The sequence below is a fragment of the Callospermophilus lateralis genome, unplaced genomic scaffold (genome assembly GCF_048772815.1).
Source record: "Callospermophilus lateralis isolate mCalLat2 unplaced genomic scaffold, mCalLat2.hap1 Scaffold_2929, whole genome shotgun sequence".
NCBI classification, from domain to species: Eukaryota; Metazoa; Chordata; class Mammalia; order Rodentia; family Sciuridae; genus Callospermophilus; species Callospermophilus lateralis.
In genome coordinates, this window is record NW_027513591.1 from 91,029 (window position 1) to 106,591 (window position 15,563).

A 15,563-nucleotide genomic window follows, 5' to 3' on the forward strand; every position below is an offset into this window, starting at 1 on the left:
ACTACTGATGACATTGTGAGGAAAATCCTCCCACCTCTTTGAGAAAACCACCTTACATGTGAGAACACTAGTAGCATTTGAAGTGTCTTAACATTGTGTTCCCTGGAGTGTTGTAATGTGAAACTTACCCAATTTGACTGTCTTTTCTTTCACCTTGCCTAATCCTTTCCGTGGAAGGGCCTCTTTTATTGTGATGGGATCGGTGCGCTTAGAAAGAAGATAGTACATAAAGAGTGTATTTTTCATTGACTACAAAGTTAATAATTTAGAATAAATATAGAAATTTAATTATCTTTCTGAAATCAGATGAATCCCTAGAGGCTGAAAAACAAAAGGGGTATATAATCAAGCAAAGTTGAAGAGGACAAAACAACTCATACATTACAGATGCCTCGACATACATCTGAGGTCCATGGTTCAGCTGTGCTAAAAATTATGCTATCTCCTGGGTTTCTGTGCTGGCTGGTTTGGCTGACAACGATCATGTGACTAAAATCTGCCAAAGGAATTTTGTGAATAGGTTTTGTGAAACATGCTGTTCATTTCACAAACCTGAGATTATTTGTCCAATGACCATAAATAAAACAGACAAGGAAATATATACCAATGCAAAGATACAGATTGATGGAGAATCCAACAATCCTCTAGTGGAGAAGCAAAGAAGGTCCCTAATAGATTCAATGGCAAAGGTGACGTCAAAACAAAAACAAGTCATAGAACCTATCTTACTGAAATACTATTGAAAAGATTTTATCTTTATAATTTTAAATATATATATATATATATATATATATATATATATATATATATATATATATATATTTACTGCATTTGTCCTTTCATTTTTGTTTAGTAAGGCCAAAGCTGTGTTCAGATCCCAGGGAAATGTTAGGTTCATTTCTCAACAAAGATATCTGAAGGAGTCAGTTGAAATACATATTTTGACACTGAAAGCTATGACACCTATTGTTTGTTTCTTATATTCAGGTGGGATGCTGGTTCCTCTTGTGCATCCTCTATTCCTGTATTCTCTGGTTTAAACAGATTAGATTTTCATGATCCCCTTGTGTGAGAACAGATAGTTTCCACATCTAAGAAATAAGGTTTAATTGGTTTAAACTTTTGAGACATGAAAATTTAAAAGGAAAGCTGAAATGGAAGAGCACAGCTTTATCTGATAACAATAATATATTATTACACACACAAACACAGGCATATATGACAAAGATTTTGGGTATTCAAAGAGTAAACTGTATAAAGAGTTCTGTTTACAAATGAGTTTGGTTTGGTGTGACTTGCCAGTGTTTTAAGTGTATTCATAAAAGGCCAGGCCTATCAAAAAATTATAATTAGCTTTTGAAGGATGAGGATGTACCTCTGTAATGAAGTGAATTTCTAGAATGCCCATGATCAAAATTTTATTTTCAGGCAAATAGGAAAGAAATACAGAAAGTAATTATGTAAGGAAAAAAAGACAGAGAGGGAGGGAAGAGAGTAGAAAGGAAAGAAGGAAGGAAGGAAGAGAGGAAAGAAGAGAAAGAGCAGAGCTGTCATTAAAAACCATGAATGATTCTGAAATGTAATTTTGCTCCTCAGAATGACTCAATTTAAACCACAGCAAGCAGTATGTCTGATAGGTATGGAGAAAAGATGGTCATGGCTGGAATCTTTCCCCAACTTACAAGCCCCTCATGATTCAAATGATGGACAAGTTACAATCTCTCACATATTGTGAAAGATAGATATACTGATAGCCCCTGAATTGCATGCTCTCAGTTTCCCCATCATTCCCTCCAAGATTACCCAGCTAACTTATTTTGTTTCTTCCACATTTCTCCTTCCCAGGAACTTTTCAAAAGCAACATCTTGATCTCTGGTCTTGATTATTTATATTTTCCATTTTGTCTATGAATTATCCCCACTCTTTCTTTTTCTTTTCTTTTTTTAGTTGTAGATGGACACAATGTCTTTATTTTTATTTACTTATTTATTTGTTTGTTTGTTTATTTATTTATTTATTTATATGTGTTGCTGAGGATAGAACCCAGTGCCTCACGCATGCAAGGCAAGCACTCTACCACTGAGCTACAACTCCAGTCCACCAGTCTTTCTTAATTCCCAATTTAAGGATTAGACCTAAGAAATATAAATTCTGTACCTTCAGTTCTTATCACTTGCCAAGAGACAAGATCAGAATAAAAACTAGATGTATGCAATAACTTTATTACATTTGATGTTCCAGTGGCTCTGCATTTAGTTTTGCTAAAAGGAAATCCTTTCCTGACCTCTTTACATGGTGGCCGGCAGATAGTGATCATTGGAATCACCTTACATGGAAGAAAACATAGATGTGCAGGCCAGGTCAGTCAGAGTATGCATTTTGAATAGGGATCCCCACAGATGATCTACTAGAGTCTGAGAGTCTGGGTCTGCACTTAGCCTGCTTCTCATTTCCCTGCCTTCAAATGCCTTACAATAATAGAGCAAGTTTTTCACCCAATCATGTTAACAAACCTGAACGATGAGAAGAAGTCCTTTCTCCTTCACTTACTCACTGTATTCTCTCTGCTTTTCTCAGTGTCTATTCTCCCTTCTCCTTTCCAAATTGTCCAAAGAATATTTTAAAAACCTATGAATTTAGGTATCAGTCCATAACAATTTGCACATTTTTCCACTTCCCATACTTCTGTGTCTGCCATCTGTGCTCCATCCCAGGTAGTGGCAAGAATGTCTATGATATAGGTATTTTTATTTTTTATTTGTTTTAATTACAATATTGTTTTATATAAATTAACGACTAGACACATGGATTTACATTTCACTTAAAAAGAAAATAAACTTCCTTTCTTCATGATCAGTTCTTCACGTGTCAATTCCTTTCTAATGACAACTCAGAAATGAGTGGTGAGAAAAAATATTCACACCTTGAGTCATTTGCACAACTGGAAACTCCCATTTTCCTTCCACATTTTGAACAGGTGGTCTTTTTATTCTGGTACATGACTGAAATTTATCAGCCTTCATGGCTTCTTTTTCCTTCATTTACTCACTGCACTCACTCTCTCTGCCTTTCCCAATGTGTATTCACCCTTATCCTCTCTACTTCACAATTTCCAACTCTCCTATGATCTATGCATGTTTTGTATAGAAACTAAGAGGGACACTCCCACTATAACCTGCTGCTGGACTTTGGTCTTAAGAGAGACAACTCATTATCTTTCTCACTTTTTCATTATTACCTGTTTACTAGGTTCATTTTTCCTAGTATTAGAATAAATCAGCATTCATGTTAGAAATCAATATTCTGTCCAAAGAACTGTGTAGAGTATGTAGTACTTACCATGGACATGTCCATCTGCTTTCTCTTTTGCTATATAATGTTTCTCTCCAGATGAGTGAGAAATGCACATCTGTGGATCACCCTCAGAAAATACCTGCAAAATAAAGAACCCCAATGAGCTGCATGAAAACTTCACTATCACTCTTTTAGACATCACCCAAATTTTGGTCTTGAAAGCAGCTAAATGTAGATAAGTACAGTCATATTTTCCACAGGGCAACCTAGAATTTGTGCTTCAGATGAAACTGAACTCTTGTCTTCCAATGGCTCCTGATTTGGTAAAAGCAGGATGGATATCATAGAAAAGGTATTCCCTGAAAATTTAATAACATAAATGCATGTATGTATTCTAAGAGTGTAAACAACTATATATCACAACCCCACAAGATGAGAATGCATTAAATACTTAATTAAACATTCTTGAGAAATATAATTAATATTATGTTGCATTACATGTTTTAAATAACAGACTTATGAGACTCAGTGTGATAAGAGATTTGGAATTATGTGATGTTGAGCAGGAATAAGACTTTATTGGACTTGCCTCATTTTGGTCATCACAGTTTCTCACAGGATCTAAAGAGCTTATAGTAAGTGTTTCACTGAGAGAAATTCCAGTTTAACAAAATGACAAAGTAGGGTGAAGAAATGTTTCTATCGTACTGTTAGAAAGCAACACACAGGATCTGGGTAGAGTAAACAACATGTTCCTCTGAGAGAGAACTAAAAAGTACACCAATGAAGAAAAATGACAGCACAAAAATGTACAGCACTTCCTGACTATTTTCAGAGCTTGAGTCATATTGGCTCCTGTGTGCATTCTGGATTAAAAAAAAAGAGCAGCTATGGAAAAAAGAAAACCTGGAGAGGCACCGTAGAGTGCCTCAGACCAAATGAAACCTAAAATTTTGGCTTTTAGAATAGTAAATGAATTCAAGGATTTCACCAGCCATCCATGGGCTGGGTGTGTGAGCTATGCACATTTGAGTGTATGAGAAAAACTGGTCTGAAATTGCTGTCTGATTAGGATCTGCATGTATGTGTGTCTTTTCACTAACTCTGCCTGTGATACCCACAGAGCACATGAGATGGATGTGATTTTCCATGTTTATATGTAACTAAAACTGAGCCACTGGGAAGGACAATCTTACCATAAATGTACTCAATGACCATCACCACTATATATGTTCATTAATTAAAATGGTTATTAGCAAAACCACTAATTTCAACTTTTTCATCATTTTCAGGGGTTAAAAAAATGTAAACCCAAGTAATATTCAGAAAAAAATTCTGCCCGAATCACAAAGATAATATTTATCTACATGTTATCCTGAATTTTAATGCTATTTTCAGATTCATAACCAGTTAAATTCTATTAGGTTTCAATATTAAATTATCTTTGGATTTCAAACCACTCTTATGAAAGGTAATCAAATCTGCCCATATTGACTTTCTTAAAACAAGGAATAAAGTAAGAAATCAGAAGTTTAAAAAAAATATATCTGAGTTAACACACCTGTGGCTGCTTATTTTTGGTGTCATCAAGACCTTCCTCCTCTTCTTCAGATGATGAGAACCAAAGTGGTTCAGCTGAAAAATGTATGTAGATTTACATAAACAACTTAGAACATTTAGAGAGAATGATAGTCTGCCAAAAATAAAAAGTAATAATAAGCTTGAATTTTAGGTGCTATTACCTGTTTAACTATTTATTGGTGGGGTATACTTGTGTGTACTCAGTGATTTAACCCTAGAACATTGCAACATTGGCAAGAGCTCTACCAGAGTTGTATATTTGTTTATTTTTGGAAACTGGGTCTCTCTAAAGTGTTTGTTTTGGCCTGAGACTTGCCATGCTCTTGTCTCAGTCTCCCAATAGCTGTGTTTAGAGGTGATCCACTGTACCCAGCAGAGAATTTTTTTTCAGGGAATGTTTTTAGTGGTATAAAACTTCAACAGTCTACCTGAGGAGACACTATGTATCACCAGGTTTAAGAAACAAGAATATCTCAAAGGTATATCCACTCAAGATGAATGAAAATTTGCCAGAATTAAATTTTAAAAACACTATAGAAATGTGGGGATACACACAATTTGGTATTCTCTTCCCCATAACAGTAACTTTTAAAAACAACTATTCATCAGTAGTCATTTCCACAGTGACTTAGACTCTCTCTACTGTTATCAATGAACATCTTGCATATGCAAAGTTTTTCTACATTACTCTAAAAAATGTGTTCTTCTGTCTTAGTCTGTTCAGTCCTGCATGATTATCAATCTCCTTGTCATAAACTGCTTTTTACCCCCTTGAGGTATCTCAGCATTTCAGCCACTGTTCAACTGGATATCTATCAGTTGACTTGTAAATTACTCCTTCCCCTGTCTAGCCCTTTGGCTCCTGAAATTGAGAAGACCTCTTTTATATCACCTTAGCATCAACAGTTTATTTGAACCAAGAATTATTATGTTCCCTATGAGAATAGAGTAAAAAGGTGCCAGGAATAGTGGCTTTCCTAGAGCTAGGATTCAGCAGAGACTAAAGGAATGAGGTTACCAGTAAGAGGCAGAAAATGGGGAAAGCTTAAAACGCTGTAGCTAGACACAGAGTGAAGCATTAAATGGGTCAGTATTTGTCTGAAAATATAGGGACTGGTGAGGAGCCATCAAGATGACAGTAAAATTAAGGGAAAGGAAAAAGTGTTAGGCTGAACACATGAAAGATTTCTGGGTAATTTTAAAAGCTGGCCTTTTATCTTCTAGAGAGGTTCATAGTCACATTTGCATTTTAGCTAGATGGCTCCAAATGCTGAAGACAGGATGAGTGTGGAGAGCATATGCATGAGCAGAAATGAATAAGAAGGTGGCAGGAGTGCCAAATAGAGGGAAGCAGGCCAGAATGGAAAAAATGTTCCATAAAAAATAGAGGATATATCATTTTCTGGGACCAGTGTAGAATGAAGTTCCATTAAGTAATAAAGGACAAAGCTGGGTCTCTGGAATAAGAGGCTCTGTACTGTTACACAAGGTTTCAATTAACATGTAGAATAAAACACACCAACTGTTTAAGTTCTTTGTGTTTACCATGTAATATATGAATTTCTCATTTTTGTATGTTAAGGGACTCATTTTAGTGCTTGGGGGTCAGTTTCCTGAATCTTGGATTTACCCAACCTTCCAGTGAATAAGAGAAAAAGCTTTGTGGCAGAGCCACTGCTTAGCATGCCAAAGTATCTCTGTCCAGTCCCCACCACTGAAAAGTAAACTAAAAACAAAAGCAAACAAAGAAAGAAAGAAAACCATGAAGAGGGAATATATAAAGTGGTTTGTGTAAGTATTTTTGAATTTACAACTCTGGGTCAATAAAAATCATAAAAGAGTAATTTCCTAAAAATACTCTATTAGTTTTATAGAAAATGAATAATATAAAGAATATATAATAATACTTTGTATGGTTAATACACAGATAATCACAACTGATGAAGGAATAGAATCCACAACTGCATAAAGTACAACTCGGGTTCAATGTAATTATTCAATAAAGTGGGTATTATATTAGAATTAAGATTAAATTTTAATTGGGTCTTGTTTCACACACTATACTTAATCTCTGGGTTCAGACACATATTTTTATGTTCATCTCCCAAGATTTGGAAATTATTGGCAGCTATGCAATAAGTTTTTATAAAATTTTGGAGGAAAATAGAGCCTCATAATTCACCTATCAGGTATAAGAATTCTGGGAAATTTAATTTTAAAAATGTCTGAGATAAAGATTTTTTTAGAAATTATTTTGTTGTGACTTTAAAGGTATTATTTTAAACTTCTATGCCAATAAAGACACTGGAATGTGTATGTATGTGTGTATGTAAGTATATTTTATATATTTTTTACCTGATTTGCATATCCTTTCTTCTGTTGTCCCCACTGTATTCTTTTGAAGAAAATACCTCCTGTCTAAGATAGGCTGTATGGGTTTGGAAAGTAGATATTAAATACGTGTTGTATATTTTATACTATACACAGTTAATAATTCAAGATAAACATAGAAGTTTATAATTACCTTCACAACAGGATGTGTGAAATTCTGAAGTACTGAAAAGCAAAAGGGGTACACAATCCACAAAACATGAATATGACAGAATCACCCACACCTTCCTGCTGAATTGACATGGAGTCAAGTTCCATGGGTTAGCTTTGATAAATAATATTTTAACATTTGGACTTCTGTGTTTGCTGGTTTTTGTTGACTACAGCAGCATGATTCAAATATATTGAAGAAAAACATCCAATATTAGTTTAATTAAGCATAGAGTTTAGTTTTCAAAAGTGAGATTACATTTCCAATTACCACAAATATAATAGGGAATGCACACATACCAAGTAAAGGTGCGGATTGATTGAGGGAATGGGGATATCTAATCAGAGAAGTAAAGAAGAAATTTTGGGGCATCAATATATAAAATAAAGAAAATAATTTAACAGCAGGTGTGTTTAATGTAGCCTATCACAATCATTTCATTAACTTTATTACAGGTATGTATCCTGTTACTCCATTTGTCCTACAATATAGTAAGTCCAAAGTTGTGAAAACCGTCAAGTGGAAAGTATAATTCATTTGCATTGAGGAAAGTTCTGAGAAATGATCAGCTTTGGTATACATTTATTAAAATAATCATTTTTTCATACCCATGGAGGACAGTGGTGTATCTTCTTTTAATATATCCTCTGGTCTGACCCACTCAAAGTTTCTTGATTCATTCATTTGAGAAGACATAGGAACTGTATCTAATAAATAATTTTTAATAAGCATAAAATATTAATATATGGTAATCCAAAGGGGGAAAGTGAACTGAAATGCAAAAGAATTATCAGACATGAATAACCTTTTATATTTCAAATTCATTAGCATATATACAAAAAATAACAGCTTTGGTATTCAACAAATTAACCTAAAGAGTCTGCTGTTTACAAAATGAGTCTTGTTTCATATAACTTCTTAGACTTTCAAAGATTTTCATAAAATATCTCTCATATCAGAATACTAGCTATTTAGAGAAAAGGACTTCACAGAGTAATTGAGTGCATTCCTAGCATGCCCAAAGCCATGGTTTCATTAAAGAAAAAAACTAATTGTCTTTTAAAATGCCCCATGTTTCTTAAATGCTATGTTTCTGATCTCAAATACTGATATCAATACATCCCTATACTTGGTAGTTATGGAGCAAAGGAATTAAAGTGGCTGGTTGCCCCAATTCTAACAGTTTTCCCTGCTTAAAACCATCTCTGGACCAGAAATTCACACTTTTGTTTGAAGGCAAATATAATGAAACCAGCTGAAATGCATTACACCTCAGTCTCCTTATTATTACCTTCAAAATTACCTAGCTAATTTTATTCCCTCCTCACTACCCCCTCCCTTTGATTTTCAAAAGCTATCTGTAGACCTGTAGTCTTGATTCTTTTTTTGTTGCTGTTGTTGTTTAGATTATTCCCACTACTTTTTCTTCATAATGCAGTAACTGTATCTTAAAAATACAATTTCTAGGAGCTGGGTTTTGGCTCAGTCTTAGGGCGCTTGTCTAACACATGTGAAGTACTGGGTTTAATCTTCAGCACTATATAAAATAAATAATATAAAGGTATTGTGTCAATTTACAACTTAAAAAATCTTTTAAAAATACAATTTGGGGGCTTGGGTTATGGCTCAGCAGTAGAGTGCTTGCCTTGCATGTGCAAGGCCCTGGGTTCGATCCTCAGCACCACATAAAAATAAATAAATTAATAAATAAAGTTATTGTGTACAACTACAAAAGATATTTTAAAAAATACAATTTCTATGTTTCATCCATTTGTTCTTCCCCTTTGCCAACAGACATAATCAAAAACAAAGCAAGATTTATGCTATGATTTAATATAATTATACCATTAACTAAGAAACAATGGCTCTTAATTTAGATTTTCTAAAGGGCAATTCATTCAACTATTCTTGCAAATCAGAATGTAGTCTGTGGATCAAGGAGCATTGGAAGCATCTTTGAATGTATTCAGGATGTAGAACCAAAGACCTGCTGAGTCAGAACATCCATTTTGTACATGGTCCCCAACATATGATTCAATAAAATTTGAGAGTTCTTATGCATGCTTAATCTTCTACCAATTCCTCTAACTTAACATGCCTATTTGATGTTTCTTTTTGCTTTGTTATTTGTTATTGGTACTGGGGATTGAACCCATGGGTGTCTAACTACTGAGCAACATCCACATCCCTTTTTATATTTTATTTAGAGAAAGGGTTTTGCTGAATATCTGAGGGCCTCATTCAGTTACTGAGCTGGCTTTAAAATAAAAATTATTTCTCCGTCTTCAGCCTCCAGAGCCACTGGGAATAGAGGCATGCACCATGTGCCTGGCCATTTATTTCACCTATTTAAAATTCTCCCTATTTTGTACTCTAATTTGTAGATGTATTATAAGTCATAATCTTTCCAAGGAATATTTTATCAGGCCATCATCAATGTGCATCTGCTTATTTTTTTCTTTTTCTTTCTTTTTGGTTGTTGTTGTCTATAGTCTTTTCTCATTCTTCATTTCTGAATTCTTCTCTCCCCTTTCATATGTCTCAACTTTCCTCTAATTTCAGCAGGTCTGTACCTAATAACTCAACTCCTCTAGGATCACTCCAACTTACCCTGTGGTTGCAACTTGATAAGATACACTATTTCAACTCCCATTCTATTTATTATTTTCATTTCTTCCACTATTAAATCATACTAGTGCTCATGTTTTAAACATGCATTATATCCAATGATTTTATAATGAGTGGTTCTTACCTTCTGTATGTCCATTTATACCATCTTTTTCTCTTTGATGTGCATCACCAAATGAATGACCAACACTATTCTGAGGAAGAATCTGAGAGATAGTCGTCTGGTAAAATTAAGCAACCAATGAATTATATGAAGATTGCCTAATCAGTATTCTAAGGAGACACCTAATTTTCCAGATTTTAAATAAATTAGATTTAAAAACTAGAGAAGTACACATTAAAAATTGAAATATTTTATATCACAGTGTTATATATACTCTGCAAATCAGCCAAATATTATATTCATTTGTCTACTAACTCTATAAAACCAGGATAGAAGGACAATAGAGAACTTCATCTTATCAAGATGAAGGCTAGGGTTTTGGATTATATATATATATATATATATATATATATATATATATATATATATATATATATATATGATAATGGGGTTCATTATAACTTACACAGAAATGCATATAACATATTTAGACAAATCTTACTGCCCAGTACATTTTCTATCCCTTCCAATAACCCTCCACTAATCCACAAAAAGCAGTTTTATGAGGACAGTTTATACTAAGGGCTACCTCCATTTGAAAATCTAAGATATTTCAATTTAAAAACCTCATAATGCATCCCAAGGTCTAAGAAAAACCTCAGTAATGAATTCTAAAACCAATACAAGAAAAGAATTAATTAAAGTCAGAGCCAAAATTATAAAATAGATATTTTAAAAAAATAGTAATAATGAAACAAATAGTTTGTTTTTAAAATGGTAAATAAAACTGATAAACCCTTGGCCAAGGGAACTAAAAGAAAAAAGAAGATACAGATGAATAAAGCTAGAAACAAAAAGTGAAATATTAAAACAGATACCACTGAAATCCAGAAGATCTCTAGAGACTATTAGAAAACTTATATTTCAATGAATGGGAAAAATTTAGACTATTTTAAAGAATAAAATTGAAAGATAAATAAATCTAAGTGATATTAATGAAATATGTCATAAAATGTTGAATCAAATAGCTAGAGGAAAACCATAGCTCAATAACAAGCAATTAGGTTGAAGCAATAATAAAAAAGCCTTATGGACCAGAGGTTCAGAGGTGCATACATGGCTAAATTTTATCAGATATTTAAAGAAGAACTGATATTAATCCCCCATTACATTTAAGAGCAAAGGAAAGATGCTTCCAAAGCAATTCTGCAAAGTATTACCCTGACTGGAAAAGTGAATATTGGACAGAACAAGAAAAAAACAGATATCAATATCCTTGAGGAACATAGTATAAAAATTCTCATAAAATCTTTGCAAACCACATTCAACAACACATTACAAAATAACATACATATCAGGCATAGTTGTGTAGGTCTATACTCTCAGAAAAGCATCAGGTTGTTTGAGGAACACTGTAATTTCAAAGCCAGCCTGGGAAATTTAGTGAGACCTGTTATCAAAGTGAACAATAAAAGGTGCTGGGAATGTGGTTCCTTCGTACCATGCTCCTGGTTTGAGACTCTAACCACATACAAAAAAAAAATCCATAAAAGCTGATTTTGATGCAGGATGATTCAATACATGCAAATCAATAAAACTAATACATCACATATAGAATCAAGAGCAAAATTACATGATCTTTTAAGAAGCTGCAGGAAAAGCCTTTGACAAATTCAATGGCCCTTATGACAAAGCCCTGAGAGATTAGAAATAGGAGAATTTTATTAAAAGATAATAAAGACCAAGTATACCAAATCCAAAGCCAATAGTAAAATCAAGAATATTTTCTCTAAAATCAGGAAATACACAAGGATGTTCATTGCCACCAATCTCACTAATCACAGTACTTAAAATTTTAGAAAAAGAGAAAGAAATAAAAGGGATTCAAATAGGAAAGTTAAAATGTTAAATTATTTCTATATGCAAATGATTTAGTCCTATTCTTAGAAGAACATAAATAATATATTATGAAAATTCTACTTTGATGAATGAATTCATCAGAGTAACAGGATACAAAATAAACATATAAAAATAAACTGTTTGTCTATATACCATAGCAAACCTAGAGAGAATAAAGCAAAAGTAATAGCTCATTCAAATAACTTTAAAAATAGCTAGGAATAACCCTAAACAAGAAAGTGAATGGCTTCCTCAAGAAAAATTACACATTGAAGAAAAAAATAAGAAAACAATAGGAAGTAAAAAGATCTGCTATGTTCACAGAGAAGCAGATGAATATTGTAAAAATGGGCATAGTACCATAAATGAATTATAGATTCTATGTATTCCCATTCAAATTCAAATGGTATTGTTTGCAGAAATGGGGGGGAAATAACTACTTCTCAATTTGTATGGAAGAAAAACAAACAAACAAAAATATACTTAGACAAAGTGATACTGATCATAAGAGAAACAATGGATAAACCACAATGCCCAATTTCAAAATATAAAACAGAGCCATAGTAATAAAAACCATGGTCCTGGTGTAAAGAAAGACCCATAGACCAATGGATAGAAAAGAAGTCAGAGAGCAAACCCACACTGGTACCGTCATGTGATACTAGGCAAAGACACCAAAAACATATTTTGGAGATAAGACAAACAACATTTTAGAAATAGTGTTGGAAAAACTAGATATCCGTATGTAAAAGAAGAAACCTAGATGCCTATTTTCTAACACTGTACAAGAGTTTATTCAGAAAGGACTAAAGACATATGTACCAGACTAGAAGGTTTACAAATACTAGAAGAAAATATATGGAAAACACTTCAGTATGTAGGCAATAACTTCCTGAATAGAGCCCCCTACAGCTCAGAAAATAAGAGCAACAATGGATAAGAGAAGGTGCATCAAACTGAAAAATTCCTGCGTAGTAAGTGAAACACAAAACAGTAAGAAGTGGTAGCCTCCAGAAATGGAGAAAAGCTTTGCCAGCTATTCTTCTGACAGAAGATTAATATCCTAAAAATATTAATGCAAATATCTTAACACCACAAAAACAAAAACCTTTTAAATAAATGAGCAAATGCACAGCTAGTTCTCAAAATAAGAGATACAAATGGCCAACACTTCAGGGAAAAAAAAAAAAAAAAACATAACATCTTTATCAATCGGGAATATGCAAATCAAAACAACATCAAGTTCCCATTTTCCACCATTTAAAAAAGCAATCATCAAGAAGGCAAATAATATTGGGAAGATGAGGAGAAAAATCTCTTACATGTGAATGGCAGGAACATAAATTACTATATCACTATGGAAATTCATATGACGGCTACTCAAAAACTGAACATAGAACTACTTTATTATTCAAATATACTACTCAGTACTTACCAAAAAATATTAAAGTCAGCTTATTTTAGAGATATACATATGCCCATCTTGCCATGACACTATTAATAATAGGCAAGTTATAGAATCAGGCTAGATGCTAGTTAATAAAAGAATGGATAAAGAAAATGTGGTATATATAAACAAGGAAGATTTCTATGCTTAGAGAACAACAAAACTAAGTTAATTTTAGGAAAATGAATAAAACAGGGAAGCATAATGTTAAATAATATAAGCCAGACTCAGGAAACAAGTATCATATATTTCTCTCACATGGAAAACTAGAGGTGGAAATGTTCAACATAAAAATAGATGAATAATAAATTTTATCCATTAGCTCTTCATAACTGAAATAAAATTAAAGTAATTTCAAAAACAAAAGATATCATTTACATTTAACCTTATTTTAGCTTCTCCAGGATATTTGCAAATATATTTCCTAACCTGGAATAGTTCATAAAAATAGTAGTGTTTTACAATAAACATTAAAGTAAGTAAATAAAGAAACATCTAAAATTTGAAATTTCAAAATTTGACATAGAATTTATATATTTTAAGAAACTATAATGGAAAAACAACAATTCTGAAACTAAACTATTACCATACAATTATTGAGTGTTTCTGCTTCCAGAAGTGGTAATTACTTTGCACACACCATTTATTCTTTGATTAGATTAAGAGTAAATTTTTAGAAAATTTCATTACCTCAAATTTCTTTAGAATTTTTATTGGATCTTTTCAGTTATACGTCAAAATAGAAGTCATATACTAGAATATAATTATAAAAGCATAGAATATAATTTGTTCTAATTCAGGACCTAGTACTTCCTTCTGTTCTTCTAATCTTTCTGCTATTTACTTATAGTTTTTTTTAATTACTGTCACTTTTAGTAGAAAGACTCAAAGTATGGATATGCAAGCCATTTTAATACAAGTATTAAGATACAGATTCTAGATTTCTGGGTTGCCATAATTCCCAATATTACTTTAGTATAAATATGGAGCCACAGAAAGAAATAGAGAATATAGGTCTCCTCAAATGCTATGATACCAAAATATCAAGGGTCCAAGTAAAAAAAGAAAAGTTATGTGCAATGTATATTATATATTCCAAACTAAAGGTACCAGGGAAATTCCACAATTTTATAAAAATTAATTTAGGCATGAGTATTGTAAGTCATGTAAGAATGATTTAAAAATCCCAGGAATAAAAACTGATACAAAAAATCCTTGAATAAATATTATATTTCCTGTACAGTTAGAAAGCTGTTTTTAATGCAATTTTTCTTTCACTAGGTATTTCACAGCCCATTGTTACATCCAGCCCCCACAATCCCCAAGTACTTGAGAGAACAGTGATACAAAAAGCATTTTTTTAAAAAAATCAACATAATTCTTTAAAATGGATTCTTAGCAAATATTCATATAAAATATAAGAAAAATATAGCTAAATTTTCAGCATTAACATCTTAAAATACAAAATTCAGAGCAAGAACATGAGGTTTTTTACAAAAGATCACTTTACCTTAATAGGAGCTTCATAGCTGTCCTGAACCATTGCAAACAAAGAATCACCTGAGTGTGATTTTTTGATAGATCTTTAAAGCAAAAATGTATAACAAAAATGGTGAATAGTTTTCTTTTTAAAATAAACTCTGTTTAATTTAAGGTATAACTTATTAAATGGTGTTTCTTGATTGATTCATTAAAATATGACCTCCAATTTAACAAAATAGCTTGTGTTCACCTCTTTCTGACTCTACTGCTGTGAATCTATAAAATATTCAATATAGATATTAAGGCACTCTTAGTTCCAATTCAGAGCAATAGCCAATACATGAGCAGAAACAGATAATAATTTGTTCTTGCAAATTGCCTGTCTTAAAGGCTGAATTTAAAACCCAATTAATGGCTGACATTTCTTTTTCACCTGAACTGAAATAAACCTCTGGTAACACAAGACAAGATAACAAGAGGCACAGTTCTCTCTCGTGAATATCCAGGAGTCAAATACTAAGCAATGTTGTTCTTCAGCATTGAAATCACCAATAATAATACACTATTTATTCCCTCTACCCACAAA

The 15,563-nt window shown here is 32.6% G+C and overlaps 1 protein-coding gene across 1 annotated transcript in view; it reads right to left on the reverse strand.

Moving 5' to 3' along the window:
* Positions 1 to 265: 265 nt before the first annotated feature.
* LOC143400153 (uncharacterized) overlaps positions 266 to 15,563 on the reverse strand; it is a 46,627-nt gene continuing 31,329 nt past the window's right edge. The window contains exons 5-10 of the mRNA XM_077108257.1: positions 8,027 to 8,125; positions 7,401 to 7,432; positions 7,232 to 7,304; positions 4,857 to 4,930; positions 3,341 to 3,434; positions 266 to 321 (exon numbers count right to left, since the gene is read on the reverse strand). Of these exons, the coding sequence (XP_076964372.1) occupies positions 266 to 321; positions 3,341 to 3,434; positions 4,857 to 4,930; positions 7,232 to 7,304; positions 7,401 to 7,432; positions 8,027 to 8,125 (428 nt within the window). The remainder of the gene's footprint in view (positions 322 to 3,340; positions 3,435 to 4,856; positions 4,931 to 7,231; positions 7,305 to 7,400; positions 7,433 to 8,026; positions 8,126 to 15,563) is intronic.